This window comes from Nerophis lumbriciformis, linkage group LG31 (assembly GCF_033978685.3).
Source record: "Nerophis lumbriciformis linkage group LG31, RoL_Nlum_v2.1, whole genome shotgun sequence".
Classification (NCBI taxonomy): domain Eukaryota; kingdom Metazoa; phylum Chordata; class Actinopteri; order Syngnathiformes; family Syngnathidae; genus Nerophis; species Nerophis lumbriciformis.
In genome coordinates, this window is record NC_084578.2 from 16247741 (window position 1) to 16273944 (window position 26204).

Here is a 26204-nt window from a genome sequence, read left to right on the forward strand (position 1 = left end):
ACGTTCTCAGTTGGTTATTTATGCCTCATATAACGTACACTTATTCAGCCTGTTGTTCACTATTCTTTATTTATTTTAAATTGCCTTTCAAATGTCTATTCTTGGTGTTGGGTTTTATCAAATAAATTTCCACAAGAAATGCGACTTTTACTCCAGTGCAACTTATAAGTGTTTTTTTCCTTCTTTATTATGCATTTTCGGCCGGTGCAACTTATACTCCGGAGCGACTTATAGTCGGAAAAATACGGTAACGCATGTGTGACTGCTCTTCAACACACAATTAGACCAACAGATCAATCAACAGTGTGTGAGTGTGTGAGCTCTCACCTCTGCTCCTGCTGCAAAGCCTGTGCATGTTCCTTGTTCTCCTTCCGCCAGCTTTGCAGTTCTGCTTGCATTGCATCTATATCCTCCTGGACATAGTCCATTATCTTGCCCAAAGGCAGCGCACTCTGACACACCGACTGGATGGACGCCCGAAGACGCTCGATCTCTCGTGCTACCAGGTCCTGCTCTTTCTTCCGCTCTTCTTCTGACACCGACTTCTAAATGTAAAAGTCCAATTTTAAATATCTGAACAAGCTTCTTTAAGTTATTCACATGTGCAACGGTATGCCAGAAAAGTTCCATAATGTTCAACCATCAACATTGTACGGTATATACATGCTTTAAGTATGTATATAATGTAGTAACACACACAGAACATACATTATTATGTACATTATTTACCATATTTTGGTCATTTTACACATTATAAGAACTTATTTTCTGGGCGCATTGACTTCAGTGCAAATAGCAACATACTTCCTACTTCCGTCAACAAACTTATGTGTTTGTTACCAATAATACTCATGGCAGACTCCGTAATAGACGAGGAAGACGACTACTATTGTACAATTGAGGATTCACCAATGTATCTTTCAGTCCCTGAATATACGGAGGATGAACTACACTGCAAAAACTGAAACCTAAGTAAGATTAAATATCTCAAATAAGGGTGATATTTGCTTATTTTCTGTCTGATAAGATAATTCTTCTCACTAAGCAGATTTTATGTTCGAGTGTTTAATTGTTTTAAAGGTTTTGGTCCTAAATTATCTCAGTAAGATATTACAGCTTGTTGCTGAGATTTTATGACCTATATTGAGTAAAACATGCTTGAAACTAGAATATCAACTGCGTCATTAACACTCACAAGTATAAAACTACTTTTTTAAAGTAATAATTTCTTACTTCAAGCATGAAAAAAAAATCATGATGCCGAGCGCATATCATTATGTCAAGATAATGGCACTAGCATTTACTTAATTTAAAAATATTTTTCAACATATTGAGCAAAAAGGTCTCTTTTTTTTCTACCAAGAAAAGTGCACTTGTTATCAGTGAGAATATACTTATTTTAAGGTATTTTTTGGGTTCATTGAGGTTAGCTAATTTTACTTGTTTTGGAAAGTCTTGACAAGCCGAATTTTATTGTTCTATTGGCAGATAATTTTACTTAGTTCAAATAAAATACCCCCAATTTTTTTTCTTGTTTTTGAACACTGACTTTTTGCAGTGTACATGTTAGAAAAGGTGGAGCAGACAGCACCAGTGTAATTGTGGAGCTTGCAAATGTTACACCAATGAAGTTGTATTTCAAGGCAGACATATCTGCGTTTACAATATGTTACATAAAACGGTCAACTGTCAATTCCGTACTAAAAGCCGCTACTTTTTTCCTACGCTTTGAACCCTGCAGATTACAAGACAATGAGGCTAATTTACGTATTTTTCTTCGCTGACTGCCATAATAAGATTACGTTTTATAAAAATAAAAAAAAACAAGCAAATACACTTGAACAAGTTTTACAGTTGGTGCTATTGCGTCATCATTTGGACGAGTTCGCTCACTGCAAGTGCTGCAGTGTCCTTCCATTTGCTGCTTTCAACCGGAAGTAGAGTGCCTTTCAGTCTTCTAGCAGTTTATAGCATTTCTACTCGTATGGATTCTTCATTCATCACTCCAAGCAACATTTTTAAGTTTTACAATATAACTACAATTATTTATACTTACTAAATAGAGATGTCCGATAATATTGGCCTGCTGATATAATCGGCCAATAAATGCTTTAAAATGTAATATCGGAAATTATCTGTATCGGTTTCTTTATTATCGATATTGTTTTTTTTATTGTTTTTTATTAAATCAACATAAAAAACACAAGATACACTTACAATTAGGGCACCAACCCAAAAAAAACCCTACCCCATTCACACTCATTCACACAAAAGGGTTGTTTCTTTCTGTTATTAATATTCTGGTTCCTACATTATATATCAATATATATCAATACAGTCTGCAAGGGATACAGTCCGTAAGCACAAATGATTGTGCGTGCTGCTGGTCCACTAATAGTACTAACCTTTAACAGTTAATTTTACTCATTTTCATTAATTAGTAGTTTCTATGTAACTGTTTTTATATTGTTTTACTTTCTTTTTTATTCAAGAAAATGTTTTTAATTTATTTATCTTATTTTATTTAATTAATTTTTTAAAAAAGAACCTTATCTTCACCATACCCGGTTGTCCAAATTAGGCATAATAACGTGTTAATTCCACGACTGTATATGTCGGTATCGGTTGATATCGGTATCGGTAATTAAGAGTTGGACAATATCGGAATATCGGATATCGGCAAAAAAGTCATTATCGGACATTCCTATTACTAAACCATCCCATGTGTGATGTCTGTAGGAGGTTTTTTCAATACATTTGTGTATGTGCTATTGTAATGTAAAGACGCTAGCATCGTTAGCATTAACTAATATGCTAACATGATTACGAGTATTATTAACTTAAAATGGCATTATTTTTGTCTTGTTTCAGTTTCACAAATTCCTCAGTAACTTCACCAAAACGTCACTGTGGAGTTATTGAGTTTGTTTAACTGATTGGAGAACTAGCTTCCGTAGCTAGTGGGTTGATGAGGATGACTTCTCTTATGTTTGATAAGCCGTTTTACTGCCATGTTGCAGGCACCGTTTGGAAATAATTAAGGTGTATAAAGACAACACATGTATTGAAACATTTACAGAATATTTCTGTGTAAATACCTCATTTTGCAACGCCTATCTATAGCTGCGGCTTATAGTACGGTACGGCTAACATATGAACAAAAATATTTTCTTCCCTAAAATTTAATGGGTCTGTAGTCCGGAAAATACAGTACATAAAGAAGAACTCTATCTTGAGTAGGGATGTATATAGAGTACCAGTATTTTTTGGTACCGGTCCCTAATTAGGTCGGTCCATGAGGGCCGTGAAGATTCTGGAGGTGCAGATCTTTTGTGACATCGGTCCTGAAATTTTTCTGACACACCCCATACAACACAAATGATCACATCAAACCAAACCCAAACATTCTGAACGAGCTGGAGTCTCAATCTCGGCTTTAGTTTAGTATTTCAACGCTAAAAATGTGGTGCAGGAACGGAACAAACCTAGCCGTGTGTATGAAGATTAGGGATGTCCCGATCCAATATTTGGATCGGATCGGCCGCCGATATTTGCCAAAAAATGCGTATCGGCAAGGCATGGGAAAATACCGATCCAGATCCAGTTTAAAAAAACTCCGGTCCGTGTTTTCCAACACACCTATTTAAATAATACATTCCACTTTTCTGCTGCTCCCTAATTTCCGTTCCGCATTTTCCAGCACACCTTCAACACATCCACAGGTCTGTGGATTCTCACGCAGTTGCTTTTAGCTGCTGGCATTACACAACAGGCTCTTCTCACTCTTTCCTGTGTCTCCCTTTCACAGACAGCAAGCGCACCTTCTTACACACGTCACATACTGTCACGTCATACGTCACATACGTATACGTCCTCCCCGAGCAGAGAGGTAGCAGCATGGCTAACGTTAGCTGTGATGCTAGCGCAGCCGTGTGACCAACGTTCTCTCTAAGGTGCGCGCCTGCACAATTACGCACTGCTCAAGCGTCCTCTGCGCACGGCAAATCTATGCCACGCACAACATCAAATAAAAAAATAAGCGCATAACAATTTTCGACACACGGACACGACAGAGAAAACAGTTTTCGTCATCATTGTTCAAATATTGTAACGTCTGTCGAGACGCTTATCTCCATTCGATGCCACACATCCACACCATCAAAATGCCCAGGCCAAAATTTCCAGATCAACACCGTATGAAAAAATTAAGTGATTTTTTTAGTTGTGATTTCCTTCTCTGCGTGAAAGTTTAAAAGTAGCATATATTAATGCAGTATGAAGAAGAATGTTTTAATGTAGACATGCAAGCCTTGAAAGAAAATTTTGAAAATCAAGACTACATTTCCTGCAAATGGGTGCATTTCTACCCTATATTTTAACTTTAGATTTATTCTCATATCAAACTCTTTTGGCTGTCTTTTTGACACTTACATCCGGCGCCCCCCTCCACACCCTGGATTATAAATAATGTAAATAATTCAATGTGATTATCTTGTGTGATGACTGTATTATGATGATAGTATATATCTGATAGTATATATCTGTATCATAAATCAATTTAAGTGGACCCCGACTTAAACAAGTTGAAAAACTTATTCGGGTGTTACCATTTAGTGGTCAATTGTACGGAATATGTACTTCACTGTGCAACCTACTAATAAAAGTCTCAATCAATCAATCAAAACACATAGAATCATCATACTGCTGTGATTATATGCATCAAGTGTTCACTCAAGGCTATGGCAAAATATCGAGATATATATCGTGTATCGCAATATGGCCTTAAAATATCGCAATATTAAAAAAAGGCCATATCGCCCAGCCCTAGTTCATTGATGCCATTTCTGTTTGTCATGTATAATTTTGTCTATTTTGTGTTTATCCTTGAATAAACAGGTCAGTTTCTTGTTACCAACCGTTGTGTATTATTCAAACTCTTCTAATTCAGCCGGCTAGTTGTTATCAAGAGTACTAAAACCCTTTTCAACATGATTCTGACAACTAAGTAGGCTAAATAACTTTAAACTTTAATACATGCTCGGATAGGCCAGTATCGGTCAGTATCGGTATCGGATCGGAAGTGCAAAAACAATATCGGTATCGGATCGGAAGTGCAAAAACCTGGATTGGGACATCCCTAATGAAGATCAAACGTATGGCCTAATTGTGCTGGTACAAGTCAGGGGGCTTGCTGGCAAAAGCCTCAGGTACGCTGAATGAGTAACAAAAATCAGGGGGTGCCACCCTTAACAGGCTGCAAACCCAAATATGTTTGCTCAGCTGGGCATCACGACCTAAAATGAGCATACATGTGTGCAATGAGAAAATACTACTCGCCACACATATCCATGCAGACATAAACAGTCATTTACACACATACAGCCTAAGCATACTAAGCCTTGTTTATTTTAGTAACAAGCTGTGGCAGTGAGGTTATTTTACTACAGTCTTGAATTACGACTGCCACACTTAGTCCTTCTTTTTAAGTTCAGCTCATGGTTAACGACATTTGGCAACGCAGACACCTGCCATGAAGAGGCAGCGGTCATTGTGCTTGTGACAACAAGCTAAATGACAGTTTTCCTTCATAACATGCACCTACTCCCGAGCCCACTCAGGACGAGGGTGTGGTCGCCGGAGTACATGATGTTTGCTTTATTGAGCCACCACTTCAACAAACCAAATAGCTCAGTAAATACACATGACATGACTACAGAGGAACCACACTGTAGAACGGACATCAAGCCTGAGTGTTCTCCGTCTTTTTTGTGACCCATTTGAGGTGGTTCCTGAGTGTGAGGGTTGAAAAGCCTCAGGTCTGTGGTCCCCCATCTAGGTGGGTGGCTTTCCACTGGGTGAGAGCTCTGCAGCTACACAAACACTGTGGTTCGTTCAGGCTTTTGGTTTGGTCTGCATAGTGCAGACAATGTCCATGTTTACATTCTATTTGTTGCCCCTTGACTACCAGACGTGTATCTCTTTTAGATGGAGGACTAGTGTAAAAACTCTTGGTGCGCAATTTTAGAAGTGTTTGCTTTAGAGTCCATGTTTCAAGCTTGCGACTGATGGACTGAATTGCTCACAAAGTATGGGCAAGACTGAAAGCTTTACGTTCACACACAAAGTTTTGAAAAGACATCAAAAACAGGAAAACTCTTCTTTTATCAGTAGATTAGGAATGTTTCTGGACTATAAACTGCTACTTTTTTCCTAAGGCTTATAAAACAATGTGGCTAATTTATAAATGTTTCTTTGTTAACTGCTATAATGTTTTGTGATCAACAAATAGTTTTCAATAAACACAAGGTGTGTTATTGTTTGTATTATGGCGCCGTCTTTTGAACGAGTTCGCTCACTGCAGGTGCTTCGCAGTGAACGTCAGCAGTTTTTTTTCCGTTTAGTGCTTTAAACTGGAAGTACAAATGCTGTTCCGTCTTCTATTCGTCCATTGCATTTCTACTTGTATGGATTCTTCGCTCATCACTCCAAGCAACGTTTGTAAGTTTTACAATATAATTAAAACTATTTTTTATTACTAAACCGTTCCATGTGTGATGTATGTAAAGCAGTGTTTTTCAACCACTGTGCCGCGGCACACTAGTGTACCGTGAGATATTGTCTGGTGTGCCGTGGGAGATTATGTCATTTCACCTAATTGGGTTAAAAATATTTTTTGCAAACCAGTACCGTAATTTTTGGACTATAAGTCGCAGTTTTTTTCATAGTTTGGCCGGGCTCCAGTGCGATTTATATATGTTTTTTTCCTTCTTTATTATGCATTTTCGGCAGGTGCGACTTATACTCCGGTGCGATTTATACTCCGAAAAATACGGTAATTATAATCCCTAAATGCGCCGTTTTTGAGTGTCTGTGCTGTCTAGAGCTCGGCAGAGTAACCTTGTAATACTCTACCATACCAGTAGGTGGCAGCAGGTAGCTAATTGCTTTGTAGATGTCGGGAACGACGACAATGGTTTGCAGGTAAAAAGGTGTCTAATGCTTAAAACAAAAATAAACAAAAGGCGAGTGCTGCAATGAAAAGGCAAAACTAAAACTGAACTGGCTGCAAAGTAAACAAAAACAGAATGCTGGATGACAGCAAAGACTTACAGCGTGTGGAGCAGACGGCGTCCACAAATGACATGACAATCAACACCAAAATAGGAGCGTAAAACGTGAATTATATTTATATAGCGCTTTTTCTCTAGTGACTCAAAGCGTTTTACATAGTGAAACACAATATCTAAGTTACATTTAAACCAGTGTGGGTGGCACTGTGAGCAGGTGGGTAAAGTGTCTTGCCCAAGGACACAACGGCAGTGACTAGGATGGCAGAAGCTTGGATCGAACCTGGAACCCTCAAGTTGCTGGCACGGCCACTCTACCAACCGAGCTATACCGCTTTGAGTCACTAGAGAAAAAAAAAAGCGCTATATAAATATAATTCACTTCAGGACAAGAACTACAACACTACACACAGGAAAACAGCAAAAAAGTCCAAATAAGTCACAGCGTGATGTGACAGGTCGTGACAGTACACCTACTTTGAGACAAGAGCTATAGTGATGCATGCTTGGTTATGGTTGGAATTCATATCCAACAATTGCGAGAACGAATTTTTATTGTCAATATCGGCTGCTGGGTTTCTTTTTTTTAATGTTTTCTGCTGGTGGTGTGCCTCGGGATTTTTTCAATGAAAAAAATGTGCCTCGGCTCAGGAAAGGTTGAAAAACACTGATGTAAAGAGCGTGTTTATGCATATTTGTGCGTGCTATCGTAATGTATGAAGCTAGCGCCGTTAGCATTAGCTAATATGCTAACACATTTACAGGTGTCTGTGTTAGTATTGTTACCTTACCATTGTATTCTTTTTGTATTGTTTCAGTTTCACAAACTCCTCAGTAAATTCACCAAGACGTCACCGTGGAGTTATTGAGTCTGTTTAGATGAGGGCAAGTTTCTACAGCTTGTGAGTCCATGAGGACGACTTCTCTTTTGTTTGATCAGCCGTTTTACTGCCATGTTACAGGCACTGTTTGGAAACAATTAAGGTATTTAAATAAACCTTTACAAAATCTGTGGATATAACGTATATATGTGCGGCTTATAGTCCGGTGCGGCTAATATAAGAACAAATCAATACGGTATGCTATGAGCAAAGCCATTTGCTTTTCTTGATCAGTGCCAAAAGTCAAAGAAAGACACAAGCACATATGTACAGTACATGCACCCCTCGAGTTTGGTTTATAATTTTATGATCATCCATTTTGCACAATTTAGCTTGGACATCAGTAAATTGTCATTTTGCATCAACTGTGCAGGATGATTGTTGCAGAAACCAATGATCCGACACGGCAGAAATAGCTTGTATTAACTATTGGTTACCGGTAGTTACAGTATAAAGCTGATGACTGGCAGCTAGTCTAATGTCTAACTAAACAATGTCAATAAACATCCAGAGAACTCAGAAGAGTCTGTGTCCCTTCCTTATGTGTCCCCAAATACAGAAAAGGCCTCCATGTTTATGAAGGCACGCAGTATGGAGCAGAATATTTATTTTCTTGACAATTCTACAGCGTATTCTGGCCCTTCTCGGTGACTCTCACTCAACAGCCATCCATTTGTGTGCCACAGGGTTTATTTATACATTACAAACCTTCATCAAGCCTAATTTGAAAGGGGTTACGAAGAAGGGGAGTTCGGAGTACACAAAAAATCTTATGAAAACGCAGCTGCGGCAAGGGGCAAACTCTGTGTAAAGTAAAGATGAAGTATATTGTAAAAATATACAATGCAGCCAAGGGGTCAGGAACAGGTTATCCCCACTAAATATGGAACACATACTTTGACCAAAAACACACAATAATATACGTTTATCATTCAATATGTTTCTTTATAGCATGGATATTCAACTGAATTGTTTTAGGGGCCACATTTCCAAAAAAAGCTAAAGACTTTCACTATTATTCTTATTTTGTGTACCGGTAATCCGAATAACCGGCATCCTCTACAGTAGACATTTTATTTGTATTATTTTGTCAGAGTTACAGGAGCGCTCTACTGTTTTAAAAGGGGAACATTATCACCAGACCTATGTAAGCGTCAATATATACCTTGATGTTGCAGAAAAAAGACCATATATTTTTTTAACCGATTTCCGAACTCTAAATGGGTGAATTTTGGCGAATTAAACGCCTTTCTAATATTCGCTCTCGGAGCGATGACATCACAATGTGACGTCACATCGGGAAGCAATCCGCCATTTTCTCAAACACCGAGTCAAATCAGCTCTGTTATTTTCCGTTTTTTCGACTGTTTTCCGTACCTTGGAGACATCATGCCTCGTCGGTGTGTTGTCAGAGGGTGTAACAACACGAACAGGGACGGATTCAAGTTGCACCAGTGGCCCAAAGATGCGAAAGTGGCAAGAAATTGGACGTTTGTTCCGCACACTTTACCGACGAAAGCTATGCTACGACAGAGATGGCAAGAATGTGTGGATATCCTGCGACACTCAAAGCAGATGCATTTCCAACGATAAAGTCAAAGAAATCTGCCGCCAGGCCCCCATTGAATCTGCCGGAGTGTGTGAGCAATTCAGGGACAAAGGACCTCGGTAGCACGGCAAGCAACGGCGGCAGTTTGTTCCCGCAGACGAGCGAGCTAAACCCCCTGGATGTCTTGGCTCACACCGTCCCTTATGCCACCGAAGATGATCAAGAGAAGAATATCGACCCTAGCTTCCCTGGCCTGCTGACATCAACTCCAAAACTGGACAGATCAGCTTTCAGGAAAAGAGCGCGGATGAGGGTATGTCTACAGAATATATTAATTTATGAAAATTGGGCTGTCTGCACTCTCAAAGTGCATGTTGTTGCCAAATGTATTTCATATGCTGTAAACCTAGTTCATAGTTGTTAGTTTCCTTTAATGCCAAACAAACACATACCAGTCGTTGGTTAGAAGGCGATCGCCGAATTCGTCCTCGCTTTCTCCCGTGTCGCTGGCTGTCGTGTCGTTTTCGTCGGTTTCGCTTGCATACGGTTCAAACCGATATGGCTCAATAGCTTCAGTTTCTTCCTCAATTTCGTTTTCGCTACCTGCCTCCACACTACAACCACCCGTTTCAATACATTCGTAATCTGTTGAATCACTTAAGCCGCTGAAATCCGAGTCTGAATCCGAGCTAATGTCGCTATAGCTTGCTGTTGGCTTCACTATGTGACGTCACAGGAAAATGGACGGGTGTTTATAACGATGGTTTAAATCAGGCACTTTGAAGCTTTTTTTAGGGATATTGCGTGATGGGTAAAATTTTTAAAAAAACTTCGAAAAATATAATAAGCCACTGGGAACTGATTTTTAATGGTTTTAACAATTCTGAAATTGTGATAATGTTCCCCTTTAAAGGGGACCCGTTATGCAAAACCAAACTTGCTCCAAACGAGCCATTTGGTATTTGTAACTTTAGTGATGTATCTCCATATAGTAGAGGTTTACCCGAAGAGCTTTGCGCAAGTCCGCTGTTTATATTAAGTTAAAGTTGAGTTAAAGTACCAATGATTGTCACACACACACTAGGTATGGTGAAATTTGTCCTCTGCATTTGACCCCCTGGGAGGTGAGGGGAGCAGTGGGCAGCAGCAGTGCCGCGCCCGGCAATTATTTTTGGTGATTTAACCCCCAATTCCAACCCTTGATGCTGAGTGCCAAGCAGGGAGGTAATGGGAACCATTGTTATAGTCTTTGGTATGACTCGGCCGGGTTTTGAACTCACAACCTACCGATCTCAGGGAGGACACTCTAACCACTGAGTAGGTGTATCCAGTTGTAGTCAATAAGTTCCTTATTATTTTCTATCCCAGGGGTCCTTAACCTTTTTGACCTCGGGTCCCAAGTTTTCCACTACACTCAAATATTAACACTATTTGTAATCTTAATTATGATTTTATATCCAATCTACTTACAGTTAACAAACTTGTCAAATGATATGAACCCATGTGTTAATCACAAATATTATTTATTTAACACAAAAACGGTAGGCTTACATCAGTCAGGCTGATTAGGGAAATAAATACTAACCAAATATACTGCCTAAGAAGGGACTAGCAAATAACTGATTAAAAATACATTAATCAATCAATCAATCAATCTTTATTTATATAGCCCTAAATCACAAGTGTCTCAAAGGGCTGCACAAGCCACAACGACATCCTCGGTACAGAGCCCACACAAGGGCAAGGAAAAACTCACCCCAGTGGGACGTCGATGTGAATGACTATGAGAAACCTTGGAGAGGACCGCATATGTGGGTAACCCCCCCCTCTAGGGGAGACCGAAAGCAATGGATGTCAAGTGGGTCTGACATAATATTGTGAGAGTCCAGTCCATAGTGGATCCAACATAATAGTAAGAGTCCAGTCCATAGTGAGGCCAGCAGGAAACCATCCCGAGCGGAGACGGGTCAGCAGCGCAGAGATGTTCCCAACCGATGCACAGGCGAGCGGTCCACAATTATGTGGCGCTAAAATCAATAAACTAAATATTGAATGTGCTTCTCAACTAAACTGTCAATAAAGTCACAGTGCAAAGGAAAATACAGCTTCACCATTTTAGTCATACTATTTGCGCTTAAGAAACTTCTCTATCTTTAGCTCCAGACTTCTTCTGTTTGTTTGAGATTGAAAATTACATTACAACTGAGTACCGCTGCGGCCCATATGGTCCACAGCTGAGAAACAGATATTTTTTGGCGGCCCAAAGGTTAAGAAACACTGCTTTATCTTCTTTTTGCGGAGCAGACTGGCTTGTACATGCACATGAATGCTAAAATCTTAGTAACAGTTACAGTCTGTAAAACATAATCTATGCAAAATGTTGACCAAAGCACAACCATTACATGTTATATAGACAAGGAAGTGTTTTAAATGTAGAAAAAATAATGATAATATGACCCCTTTAGGGAACTTCTGCTAGTCAAAGACAATATATATGACCGTGCACTAGTGTTTTCAAGAATCTGCTGCAAAACTGTGACTCTCTCACAAGGTTTTTAACTGAACTGGCGAGCTACCGGTTGAATAGCCCAAAATGAAAGCAACACATTATGAAATAAAATTGTAACTGCCAAAAATGAGAGGACTTAAAGGGGAACATTATCACAATTTCAGAATGGTTAAAACCATTAAAAATCAGTTCCCAGTGGCTTATTTTATTTTTCGAAGTTTTTTTCAAAATTTTACCCATCACGCAATATCCCTAAAAAAAGCTTCAAAGTGCCTGATTTTAACCATCGTTATATACACCCGTCCATTTTCCTGTGACGTCACACAGTGATGCCAATACAAACAAACCTGGCGGAAAGAACAGCAAGGTATAGCGACATTAGCTCGGATTTCAGCGGCTTAAGCGATTCAACAGATTACGCATGTATTGAAACGGATGGTTGTAGTGTGGAGGCAGGTAGCGAAAACGAAATTGAAGAAGAAACTGAAGCTATTGAGCCATATCGGTTTGAACCGTATGCAAGCGAAACCGACGAAAACGACACGACAGCCAGCAACACGGGAGAAAGCGAGGACAAATTCGGCGATCACCTTCTAACCAACGATTGGTATGTGTTTGTTTGGCATTAAAGGAAACTAACAACTATGAACTAGGTATACAGCATATGAAATACATTTGGCAACAACATGCACTTTGAGAGTGCAGACAGCCCAGTTTTCATCAATTAATATATTCTGTAGACATACCCTCATCCGCTCTCTTTTCCTGAAAGCTGATCTGTCCAGTCCAGTTGGAAATGCATCTGCTTTGAGTGTCGCAGGATATCCACACATTCTTGCCATCTCTGTCGTACCATAGCTTTTGTCGGTAAAGTGTGCGGAACAAACGTCCAATTTCTTGCCACTTTCGCATCTTTGGGCCACTGGTGCAACTTGAATCCGTCCCTGTTCATGTTGTTACACCCTCCAACAACACACCGACGAGGCATGATGTCTCCAAGGTACGGAAAACAGTCGAAAAAACGGAAAATAACAGAGCTGATTTGACTCGGTGTTTGTAATGTGTTTGAGAAAATGGCGGATTGCTTCCCGATGTGACGTCACGTTTAATTCGCCAAAATTCACCCATTTAGAGTTCGGAAATCGGTTAAAAAAATATATGGTCTTTTTTCTGCAACATCAAGGTATATATTGACGCTTACATAGGTCTGGTGATAATGTTCCCCTTTAAAGGAGTGCCTTGAGGAACGCCACAGTTATGTAAATCACATGTTTGGACTGCGGTGCTCTATGTTTGCTAGCAAGTTTAAATGTCACTGTAAGGATCTGCCAATGTGTTAAAGTGGTCCAAGTTCCTTGATACAACAAGAGCACTCAATTGTTGTTCAGAATTTGCTGCGAAAATGTTAGTCTCCCGAGCTTTAAACTGAACGTGAATTTGGCCCCCAGGCCGTCAGTTGAATAGCTCTGCTTTACAGTAATAAAATTGAGTTGGATGGCTATTTAAAAAAGCACAACAAAATGGGGACAGCATAACTGCGATTTAATTTGAGAAAAAACATGGTTGAATTGTCCAAGTTTTTGCCTAAAATATCCAAATCAAAAGGTCTAGAGCGGCCTGTGACTCCCAAGTTAAAAAAATTAATTGTGGCAGTTGAAATGCAAAACCTGACATACTGTATGGAATGCGGAAGTTCAATATTGACATTTTTGACCCAGCATGTTTTACAATGATTACAAAGCAGAAAAAATGACTCAATTAAACTGACCTCTCCACATTTAAATGTCAGGAAGGAAGTCATTTATGCAGCTGACAAGGCAAGGCCAGTAACGAGGGAGGGGTGCCATGAACATAACTTATGTGCAGACGTACGCGCTCTAATATATCTTTGCAACCCACAGGATTGTCTGACAAGTCTGTTTTCGTCTGAAAACTGAGACCTTTGAATTAGGAAAATTAGGATAAATCCTACAAGGCCATTCTTTCACATCCAACAAGGACTATATTTGGATTCATATTCTTAATAAAAGAGGGGTTGAGGTGAATAAAATTGTCAACACAACATGCACGTGTAAGTTGAATCACATTTCTTGAAGCTAACCTTAGGCGTGAGTTATGATGTCAGGGGTCGCGGTTGGGGGATAAATCTCCACATGAGTGACAGTCCAAAACAGTGCACACATTAGTGTTGGGGTGGTTGGAAGAAGGGAATGCAGGGAAATTGCGCTTCAATGGAGAGGACCACCCAAAGCAGATGGCCTTCCTCCCCACAATAGACAAAACTTTCACACCAGTTCAGTCTTAAAGCAACAATGGAATACTGCTGACACAGTGTTAGTCATGAGTCAAGATGCAGAAATATAAACATCCTTTTTTGCATATTCCTGACCATGTGATTCTCAGTTTTGTTTGGTCTGACAGAACATGTGGGTGTGTACACGTTACTGTGCCCACACATGGACGACGACTAAATAATCCATGACACTTGTTGTAAAACTACTGTAGATACTTCCAAAATTGTACACAAACCAAATATGTCTATATTTTATGTGGATCTTTCTAGAAAGGTACTGAGCAAGGCCAGAGCACATTTCGGTCCAGACATCTTGATGTGTGTATCAATTGTGTGTGGTCTGCTAGAAGCCACACTCCCTCGTCAGGGTATTAGACCTTCAGCTTCACTGAAGGGAAACATTTTTGTGGTTCCAAGGCAGCATAATTACAACTCTACACTCCATTTGTTTACACCTTTTTTGTGATAATAACCAGTGCTGCATGGCACATTTCAAAGTGACCAAAGCAATTACCTTTCACAACCATTTCAGAACCGATAGGACTCAGGATAGTCCGGCTGTGATACGTGTTGAAGAGGGCCCTCTAGTGGAGAGAAAGCCACTATCAAAGTGTAAGTGAGCATACCTACTTTTAAGACCCTTCTTAAAACCCATTTTTATCCACTGGCTTTTAACCTCGTATGAGACTTTAAACTGTTTTTAACTTTTTAACTGCTTTTTATCTAAAAAATTGTTCTTAGGATAATTTGTGTTTGTTTTTTCAATGTGTATTTTACTTCTGTTTTAAATGTTATTTTTTAGTCTGTGCTTGTATGGTATGGTAAGGTACCTCTTTAGATTTTTTGGAGGATGGGATTGACTCGTAGTCCTTTTTGGTATCCAGAATCTTTTTCACAAGTCCACCTAGTGTAAAAGAGTGAGTAACTACATTTGTTGATTTCAATAAGAGAGGAATATGTGACAGTACCATGTTTTTCTTCAACATTAGGGTCTCGTGCAGGGCCCTGTAATAGAACAGACACATTAAGACAGTTATTGTTTCCTCATTTGGAGCAGTTGGAACAGTATCATAATTTACCAACTCCTTATCAGGTTCAGGAGCAGCCTCTGCCACAAGAAACTGCTCATCTTCCTCTTCATCGTCAGATTGCTTCTTTCCATCTCGGATTACTGATAATTTGGCACTAGGAACCCTGGAAAAGAGACAATAATTTATATTGAACAAATCTTCTGCACTAATTGTAAATGCGTGTATTCTTGTATGAAGTATGCATATGTGTTGAAATCAGCAGGAATCCCAACATGGTATTTAATAAAAAAAAATAAAAAAAATAGGGCTGTCAAAATTAACGTGTTAACTCATGTGATTAATCAGAAAAATATTGCATTACTCATGAACACACTTGATTAATCATGCAATTTATTTTGATCGTACAAGCTCTTTTACATTATCACAACATTATCACAATTTCAGAATGGTTAAAACCATTAAAAATCAGTTCCCAGTGGCTTATTATATTTTTCGAAGTTTTTTTCAAAATTTTACCCATCACGCAATATCCCTAAAAAAAGCTTCAAAGTGCCTGATTTTAACCATCGTTATAAACACCCGTCCATTTTCCTGTGACGTCACATAGTGAAGCCAACACAAACAAACATGGCGGAAAGAACAGCATGGTATAGCGACATTAGCTAGGATTCAGACTCTGATTTCAGCGGCTTAAGCGATTCAACAGATTACGAATGTATTGAAACGGATGGTTGTAGTGTGGAGGCAGGTAGCGAAAACGAAATTGAAGAAGAAACTGAAGCTATTGAGCCATATCGGTTTGAACCGTATGCAAGCGAAACCGACGAAAACGACACGACAGCCAGCGACACGGGAGAAAGCAAGGACGAATTCGGCGATCGCCTTCTAACCAACGATTGGTATGTTTGTTTGGCATTAAAGGAAACTAACAACTATGAACTAGGTTTACAGCATATGAAATACATTTGGCAACAACATGCACTTTGAGAGTGCAGACAGCCCAATTTTCATCAGTTAATATATTCTGTAGACATACCCTCATGTCAGCAGGCCAGGGAAGCTAGGGTCGATATTCTTCTCTTGATCATCTTGGGTGGCATAAGGGACGGTGTGAGCCAAGACATCCAGGGGGTTTAGCTCGCTCGTCTGCGGGAACAAACTGCCGCCATTGCTTGCCGTGCTACCGAGGTCCTTTGTCCCTGAATTGCTCACACACTCCGGCAGATTCAATGGGGGTCTGGCGGCAGATTTCTTTGACTTTATCATTGGAAATGCATCTGCTTTGAGTGTCGCAGGATATCCACACATTCTTGCCATCTCTGTCGTAGCATAGCTGTCGTCGGTAAAGTGTGCGGAACAAACGTCCAATTTCTTGCCACTTTCGCATCTTTGGGCCACTGGTGCAACTTAAATCCGTCCCTGTTCGTGTTGTTACACCCTCCGACAACACACCGACGAGGCATGATGTCTCCAAGGTACGGAAAACAGTCGAAAAAACGGAAAATAACAGAGCTGATTTGACTCGGTGTTTGAGAAAATGGCGGATTGCTTCCCGATGTGACGTCACAACGTGACGTCATCGCTCCGAGAGCGAATATTAGAAAGGCGTTTAATTCACCAAAATTCACCCATTTAGAGTTCGGAAATCGGTTAAAAAAATATATGGTCTTTTTTCTGCAACATCAAGGTATATATTGACGCTTACATAGGTCTGGTGATAATGTTCCCCCTTTAACCGTTATATGGTCAGTGATCAGATCAACGCATAAGGCCGTGGAAATATAAGTGAGGAGATTCCGACTAGTGTGCTCGCTGGCAAATTTCACTCCAAAATACAGCCTGAAAGACCTTTAGATAAAACTGTTACCAAGTTTTGTGCAAATAAATGACATGCATTCAAGTAAAACATTTTTAAAATGTTCCTGGATGACATTCTGACGATAAAATTGTATTTGTGTACACATTTTGGGGTCTTTTCGAAAGCATATTTTAATTATGCACGCAAGTAATAACCTGTGATTAATCATGATTACTCCAAATTGCAAAATGTGATTAATATGATTAAATAAATATATATTTGACAGCCCTAAAAAATGCATTCAACGAGTTTAGTAAAGTCACCTTTCAGCCGGCACTGCCTCAGTAAGACCGTCCTGTTTCTTAACTGGAGGAGGAGCAGGACGAGCGCTGCTGGGGCGCGCCATTCGCTTGCTGCTATACAATGATAAAAGAAAATAATTTGCTTCCTACTATACAATGAAAAAAGCAATCATTCCACTGAATTCATTAGGATATAAACCTCTTAGTTAATGTTAACTTCCAAAGTCCAACGTTATGACAGCAACCCTTCCATCCATCCATTTTCTACCGCTTATTCCCTTCGGGGTCGCAGGGGGCGCTGGAGCCTATCTCAGCTACAATCGGGCGGAAGGCGGGGTACATCCTGGACAAGTCGCCACCTCATCGCAGGGCCAACACAGATAGACAGACAACATTCACACTCACATTCACACACTAGGGCCAATTTAGTGTTGCCAATCAACCTATCCCCAGGTGCATGTTTTTGGAGGTGGGGGGAAGCCGGAGTACCCGGAGGGAACCCACGCAGTCACGGGGAGAACATGCAAACTCCACACAGGAAGATCCCGAGCCCGGGATTAAACTCAGGACTACTCAGGACCTTCGTATTGTGAGGCAGATGCACTAACCCCTCCTCCACCGTGCTGCCCATGACAGCAACCCTGAACATTTAATTGATATTGTACATACAACAATACTTGACACAGAAGAAAGCCATGACTTGTATAATGGGATTGTTGTTTTCGTTACCATTTATTTTGGGTATTATTGTGGCATTTATTTGGCTTTTACTGTTTTGTGCACCTAAAATGATAATAGCATATTTATTACTCTGTAGCATGCACGCAGATTCAAATAATGTATTGTTGTCTTTACAAACCTGGATGCCATTTCAGATGAAAATGAGGAACCTGCTTTGCCACTTTCCTTGGGGACAGGTCCCTGCGCCACCTTAGTGTCTGTGTCTGAGCAAGAACAACTGGTATTTAGATCACTGCAATTCCACGCAAAATCTGTCATTTATCTTTCACTTGCAGGTTAATAAAGTTATTATGTTTGAAGAAAACTTGACCTCGAACCGATTAAATATTTAGTGATCGTGCTTTAAACCCTGAGACAATCCGATATGTATACTCATTGTCGTTACTGGTTTCTCAATGTCTTTTAACAGGTGCGTCTTAAGATTTGTCGTGCTACTGCAGTATTTCACTGCTGTTTTTTAATCTTTGCATCTTGCAACAGTTTTTTTAATCAAATTTTACCGTTCTTCTTTAACAATCCAAATCTCTTCCAAACTTTGGACTTCATCGTATCCGGGTCGCATATTTTGTGTTTCCCTATTCTTTTACTGCATTTACATTACTGTGACGAGTTTCACGGGTAGCAAGAGAGGGACATATACACACACAGAGTGAACAAATGAGAGAGAGCGAGTGTGAGAGAGAGATATGTAATCATTGAGCAGGCAGGGCTTCAGCAGTATAGCACAGCGGTGGAGATAGTAAGCAGCACCAAGTTCCTGGGGGTGCAGATAACTGACAATATAACCTGGTCCCTACACACCGCAGCTCTTGTAAAAAGAGCTCAGCAGCGCATGCACTTTTTGCGTCGGATGAAAAGAGCACAGCTCCCTCCCCCCATTCTCACCACATTTTACAGAGGCACTATAGAGAGCCTACTGACCAACAGCATCTCTGTCTGGACTGGAGCCTGCAATGCCTCAGACTGGAAGTCTCTAGAACATGCACCTGGCTCGCTGACAACAAGCTATCCATACACTTGGGTAAAACGGAATCCATCCTATTTGGGTCCCACATCAACCTTAAGAAAGTCAATGACTTCACTATAAAAGTGGGTGACATTGTTATCACCAGGAAAGTTGAGGTCACCTACCTAGGTTCCATTCTAGAGGCTAATCTTTCCTGTGATAAAATGGCAACCAAGGTAATCAAAAAGGTCAACCAACGAACGAGATTTCTCTATAGAATCTCCTCTCTGGTCAACAAAAGCACCATGAGGATTCTGGCGGGAACTCTCGTTCAATCCTTTTTCGATTACGCATGCACCTCCTGGTACCCTAGCACCTCCAAAACCCTCAAATCTAAACTCCAAACATCCCAGAACAAGCTAGTCAGATTACTTCTAGACCTCCACCCCAGATCCCACCTCACTCCTACCCACTTCTCCAAAGTGGGCTGGCTCAGGGTGGAGGACAGAGTAAAACAACTTGCACTAAACCTAGTCTATAAAATCCGCTACACCTCCCTGATACCGAAGTACATGTCAAACTACTTCCTTAACGTAAATGACCGTCATAACCACAACACCAGGGGGAGCTCCACTAACCACGTTAAACCCAGATTCCGATCTAACAAAGGTCTTAACTCATTCTCATTTTATGCCAGATCAATGTGGAATGCGCTCCCAACAGGTATAAAAGAAAGGACATCTCTATCCTCCTTCAAAACCGCAATAAAAGTTCACCTCCAGGCAGCTACAACCCTAAACTAACACCCTCCCCGGATTGTTAATAATCAAATGTAAACAATCAAATGCAGATACCTTTTCTTATGCCTTCTGATCTCTCTCTCTCTCTCTCTCTCTCTCTCTCTCTCTCTCTCTCTCTCTACACTGTTCCAATATCCATTTCTCTGTTCTCAATTGTTGATGACTGATGATAACAACCAAATCCAAACCCCTACACCCCGGATTGTAAATAATGTAAATAATTCAATGTGATGATCTTGTGTGATGGCTGTATTATGATGATAGTATATATGATAGTATATATCTGTATCATGAATCAATTTAAGTGGACCCCGACTTAAAAACGTATTCGGGTGTTACCATTTAGTGGTCAATTGTACGGAATATGTACTTCACTGTGCAACCTACTAATAAAAGTCTCAATCAATCAATCAATCCAGAGAGTGGTGAGGACAGCGGAAAAGATCATCAGGACTCCTCTTCCTCCTATCCACGAGATCGCAAAAAGCCGCTGCCTGACCAGGGCTCAGAAAATCTGCAAAGACTCCTCCCACCCCCACCAAGGACTGTTTTCACTGCTGGACTCTAGAAAGAGGTTCCGCAGCCTCCGAAGCAGAACCTCCGGGTTCTGTAACAGCTTCTTCCCTCAGGCCGTACGACTCTTGAACGCATCGTAATTAAATTATCCCCTCAACTCCCCCCAAAATGGATTAACTCGCTGGAATAAAAAGGACAATATAACATACATCCATAAACGTGGACACATGTGAAAAAGTGCAATATATTTATCTGTACAGTAATCTATTTATTTATTTATATATATTTATTTATTTTATATATGTATTTATATATATTCATTTATTTATATATGCCCCTTATTGCTTTTTTATCCTGCACTACCATGAGCTTATGTAACGAAATTTCGTTGTTATCTGTGCTGTAAAGTTCAAATTTGAATGACAATAAAAAGGAAGTCCAAGTCTAAGTCTAAGATACTGAGCAAATTGATGAATCCTCAAATTTATGATGAATAATAGGTAATCCTGCTTCATAGTACAGGTCTCTGGTCCATAAAAGGACTCCATGAATTATGCTTTGATGAATTGTCAAACATGGAGCGTCAAGTATGTGTGGAGCTTACTGCATAGGTGGCTACTACAATCATCTAGAAAGGGGAAAACTACTGTGTACTAAATATCAATTACCAGTACGGCGGGGTATTAAATTATATTTTAACTTAATTTGTCCCCTTTTTAAACACATATATGGGCATTATTGGACAAAAATATGTTTTTGAATACACCACACACTTTTATACAACATTTCTTATTGAATATTTAAGGTCAGAGAACTACATTAGCCACTCTATGAACAACCAAAATATACCAAATGACTGCCTCTCCTTTCAAGAAACATTGTTTCCTAGTTAGGGACAATGCTATGAGTCATTATTCTTTATTGTGTTTGTATTACTGTCCTATTGTACGTAAAGTTAATGGAGATATTTTATCACACTGGGATATGCTAATAAGTGTGATGTGATCTAAGTTTCTAATAAATATCGTAATGAATGTTTCTTAAATGTGATTCTGATAATAAAACATGCTTTTGTTGGCCTCATATCTCATACAAGTCTGGTCTTAAAAAAAGAACCCCTTACCTGCTTCACTGTCAGATTCATCTGTAGACAGACAAAAGCGATTGTTTCCATTTAGACGCAAGTAGTACAGCATCATGAAACAAGCAAAAAAAATTTTTTTTAAAGAAAGCAGTACCATAATTGAATGAAAATAAACAATAGGACACATTTCAGAGCGTTTTTTACCAGTGATCACAAAAACGTTTCCGCCCTAATGTTAATGGTTCAACTGAGGGTCACTTTATTAGGTGTGTCTTGAAGTGATTGGGAGCTTACCTCGTCCATCAATTCGAGGTTTCCTTCTTTGCCCTTTGGCGGATGACGGTCTGGGTATTCGTGCTGGACTTTCAGACTGTAAGGAAGTCAACACAAAATAGCTATTAAAAGTTGTTTTCGCAGAATAATGTATAAAAATCAATGGCACTAGGAAAATCAGAATCTGTCATCTGCACAACAAAGTAAAGTTATCAAGGGGAGGATATTCATGAGGCAACTGAAGTGAATATATTTCCTGCATGCATCTAAATGTCAGTTTCAGGTTTAAAGAACAGTTTTGTTGTTGTTGAGTTATATGCTGCCAAATCTGACTTACTGTAACTTGCACACCAATTAGTCCACTTGCTAACAATTCATCTTATTGAAAGATGGTTAAAATGAAAACATTACATCAAAATAAAATCAACGTGCTTAGTGTAGTGTATAGTAGGCAAAATATTCCTTTCAGAATGTAAAACTACTCATACAAATCGTTAATGAATGGCTCCTCCTTAAACTATCCATCCACTTTCTTTACCATCAGCTCATTAGGTAAGCTGGAGCTTATATGATACCACACAAATTTTAGGTGAAATGTGAAGTACACTCTGGATTGGTTAACTGTCTTAATCGCAGTACACCTAAAAACTGCACACACCCCCAGCACAGTCTCACAGGCAGATGATACAGGAGCCTGAAATCCAGGACTACGAGACTGACAAACAGTTTCTACCCACAGGCCATCAGGCTTGTGAATGCTAACTTGTGAATGCTAGCCCCCCCCTGTTTTACTTTTGTCTTTTTGAGCAAAAGACAGCTACCATGACCACCCCCAAACTGTGATACCATCACTGTAGACACTTTTCACCTTTGACCACGAAAGACACTTTAACTGCTGCTGTGACCAAATGTCACCTCCATATCTATACTGTTGTTGACTGTCAATCAGAATGTGCAATAATGTTATGTTACTTACTGTGCCTTGTATATACATTTTTATTTTTATTTTTATTTTTAGCTAAGTACCGTGTGACTTGTTGAAGGGTGGACTAGCAAAGTAAGATATTAATTGTACGGCAAACTGTCTGTTTTAACAGTGCATATGACAATAAACAATCTTGAATCTTGAACTAACAACCATTCACACCAATGTGCACAAGTCTCAAGTTATTGTGAGGCTGACATGCTAAACATTAGGCCACCATGCAGCCCTTATATCAAACACAACATTGTGCGTTGCAAGAGTCATCTAGTAGTTAACATCTATGAATAAAAGTCAGTTACCTGGTTTTCAACTTTCTCTGCAGGCTGTACATGCAAAGAACACAACATTAAGACAGATGGTACTACTTCTCAACAAAACCGTTAAGTAGCATATAGGCCTGACACTACAACTCAAATTGATGCTTAACCAACCAACCAACCGGCCGGCCACCCAAAGGCCATTTAATCTGTCAATAAAAAGCCTACATTATTCAGGCCTACATTTTTACAGGTGATTCTACCGGACTGAATACCTCGTCAGCTGGCACTGGATCCTTCCAAGAATAAGAAGTGCAGCAGTAGGAAAAAAAATAAGTCTTACTAATAAGGTAAAATACAGATTGATTTTCAAACTCTGATATCCGGTTGGCAACTCAAAGTTACTTAACATACACAATGGGATATTTTACATTGATATTAAAATGGTGGAACTTACAGCTGTTACCGTTTTCCTGGGATCGTCGTCAACATTTTTGGGTTGAAGTTCTGATAATCTATCCTGGGCAGTGAGCACACAAATTGTTAGATAAATAATGTTTGTGGTTGCGGTTTCAGCTTTAGTTTACGTGAATACCTTGCTATTTGCATGGTGTCTGTCTTTACTCCTCGTCTTGTCTTCCCCTTCTTTGCGTCTTTCGATGTCCTTGTCTCTTCCTCGTAGTTTTTCCTTGTTTTTCTCATGGTCTCTTTGGGAATCTCTTTCTCTTATTCTCTCTCTGTCTCTGCTCTTTTCTTTCTCTCTTCTGAGATCTAAGTCCTGCTCTTGGTCTTTTCCTCTTCCTTTGTCTTGTCCTCGGTCACGGCTTTTGTCTTTTTCAGCATCTTTGGTATGGTCTTGTTCACGGTGGTGGTTTTTGCCAGAACGCTCCTTTTTGTGGCGGTGATCTTGCTCACCATCTTTAAGTTGTCTCTCTTGCTCTGGGGGCTTATCCGAGTCCTTATCTTCTCTGCTCCTACTGCGCTCAATCTTCTTCTTCCCCTGGATTAGTCCAGAACAACATTAACTTTAGGATTTAATCAACATTTAATCTCAATGACAGATACATTGGCCAACACAAATTATACAATACTTACAAAACAAGTATATATGAAAGTGGACAAACTCATAAAATCTTCTTTTTTACTTACAACTTTTACAAATGTAATGTGAGTAACTTGACAAACCACTGATTTTGTAATCCGCACAAGTTGAACAAAGGAAAACAACGCAAACGCAAACATACTGCTACGTTCACTCTACACTGCTGAAAAGACGTTTCCAATATGGGCTTTGAAGGACGCTGCTGCTCATATAACTTGCACTGCAGCAAGTCTTGTGTGAACGACAAAGGCTAAACAATACGTTTGTCAGGAAAATTACTACGTCAAATAGTAATTTTAAGGAATATTTCCTATTACACTATTTTTTTTTTTTTTACAAAAGCATTTGTGTCTGCCAAGAAAAATGCTGGCCCTTCAACAAATGTGACATACACACATTTCTTAATTGCAAAATATCTAATATAAAATATTATGTCTATTATAGGGCTGGGCGATATTGCCTTTTTTTAATATCGCGATATTTTAAGGCCATATCGCGATACACGATATATATCTCAATATTTTGCCTTAGCCTTGAATGAACACTTGATGCATATAATCACAGCAGTACGATGATTCTATGTGTCTACATTAAAACATTCTTGTTCATACTGCATTAATATATGCTCATTTTAAACTTTCATGCAGAGAAGGAAATCACAACTAAAAAAATCACTTTTTTTCATACGGTGTTGATCTGGAAATGTTTGCCTCGGCATTTTGATGGTGTGGACGTGTCGCACCAAACGATGTTGACGTGCGTAGTAAGCCCTCTTCATTGTCTAGCAGGTGACTTTTCAAATGATGCTACATATTAGCAGTGTAGCCGAGTGTCCTGGGTTCGCCTATACAGTGTACTTATCTAATAAAATAATAAACGGGAGACATTAGAGCAGGTTCAGTAGCCACCGCTTCTTTAATGTCAACATCACACACCTCCTTCCACAACCACACACACCCTACGTCACAGCCCTACGGCAACAACTCTGGAGGGACAAAACTCCTCCTCCTTACCTAACACACTCCGGTAACTTGGGACACCCTGAACTATTTGTTACAGCAGTAATGCTACTTTTTATAGCAACGCTTTTGCCCCAAACTTGACAAATTACGGTTGTCTGTTCCACATCTTCACACTTGACACTGCCAGACCATGGACCCCCTGCTGTTTTTCTTGGGAATTCATTATTCCTTCATTTGTTACCAGATTTGCACCTTCTTTCGCTCGTATTACCCCTAGCATCACAGCTAACGTTAGCCATGCTGCTACCTCTCTGCTCGGGGAGGGCGTATACGTATGTTACGTATGACGTGACAGTATGTGACGTATGTAAGAAGGTGCGCTTGCTGTCTGTGAGAAGAAGAGACAGGAAAGAGCGAGTAGAGCATGTAGTGTAATGCCCGCAGCTAAAAGCAACTGCGTGAGAACGTATACTCGATATCACGATATAGTCTATTTCTATACCGCACAGAGACAACCCCGCGATATATCACGTATATCGATATATCGCCCAGCCCTAGTCTATTATATGTAAATTGCCATTCAATTTAATGTTTTATTAGTATATTATATTATTTGATGGACAATAATAATGATTTTAACCTCTCTTTCAGATGACTGCTGTTCACGTCTAGCTCGATTCTCTTTATCCTGGGACTTGGATGTGCTGGCCTTGGTCTTCAAGTCCACCGTCTCTCCAGAAAGCACTCGTTTCACTGCCTCCTCACTGGACATCTGTGCATCAAGTAAACAAAAGCCATTCCATTATAGCAACATTTTGTGTACAAAACTGCAAATTGTGCATTTTAATAGTTAATCTCTTAAATACTTGCAGTTTTTTTTATACATTAAGTACTTACAGAAACACTGTTACTGTTACGGCCTTGCTCTGACATAGAACAATAAACCCTTAATGTTTATAAAGCTGCTAAAAATTACAGCGAATCCATTAGATTAGATATTTTACATTGTAAAAAGTACATTGTACAATAATAACATACAAAAATATTGTAATGGGAAAACTCGTTGAAAGACGATCACAGAGTTTGTATGGTTGAGAACATAAGTACA

The 26204-nt window shown here is 39.6% G+C and overlaps 1 protein-coding gene across 5 annotated transcripts in view; it reads right to left on the reverse strand.

Moving 5' to 3' along the window:
* The window catches only part of traf3ip1 (TNF receptor-associated factor 3 interacting protein 1), a 43929-nt gene that overhangs the window by 5184 nt on the left and 12541 nt on the right, over positions 1–26204 (reverse strand). The window contains exons 4-16 of one of the 5 annotated variants that reach the window (XM_061926526.1): positions 25737–25868; positions 23628–24032; positions 23490–23552; positions 23308–23328; positions 23075–23098; positions 21812–21887; positions 21557–21577; positions 18290–18374; positions 17452–17541; positions 15379–15493; positions 15268–15304; positions 15130–15203; positions 328–545 (exon numbers count right to left, since the gene is read on the reverse strand). In XM_061926526.1, coding sequence (XP_061782510.1) covers positions 328–545; positions 15130–15203; positions 15268–15304; positions 15379–15493; positions 17452–17541; positions 18290–18374; positions 21557–21577; positions 21812–21887; positions 23075–23098; positions 23308–23328; positions 23490–23552; positions 23628–24032; positions 25737–25868 — 1361 coding nt within the window. Of the gene's footprint in view, positions 1–327; positions 546–15129; positions 15204–15267; positions 15305–15378; positions 15494–17451; positions 17545–18289; positions 18375–21556; positions 21578–21811; positions 21888–23074; positions 23099–23307; positions 23329–23489; positions 23553–23627; positions 24033–25736; positions 25869–26204 lie in introns of all 5 variants that reach the window. The other 4 variants (XM_061926525.1, XM_061926527.1, XM_061926528.1 and 1 more) reach the window with 4 other exon arrangements.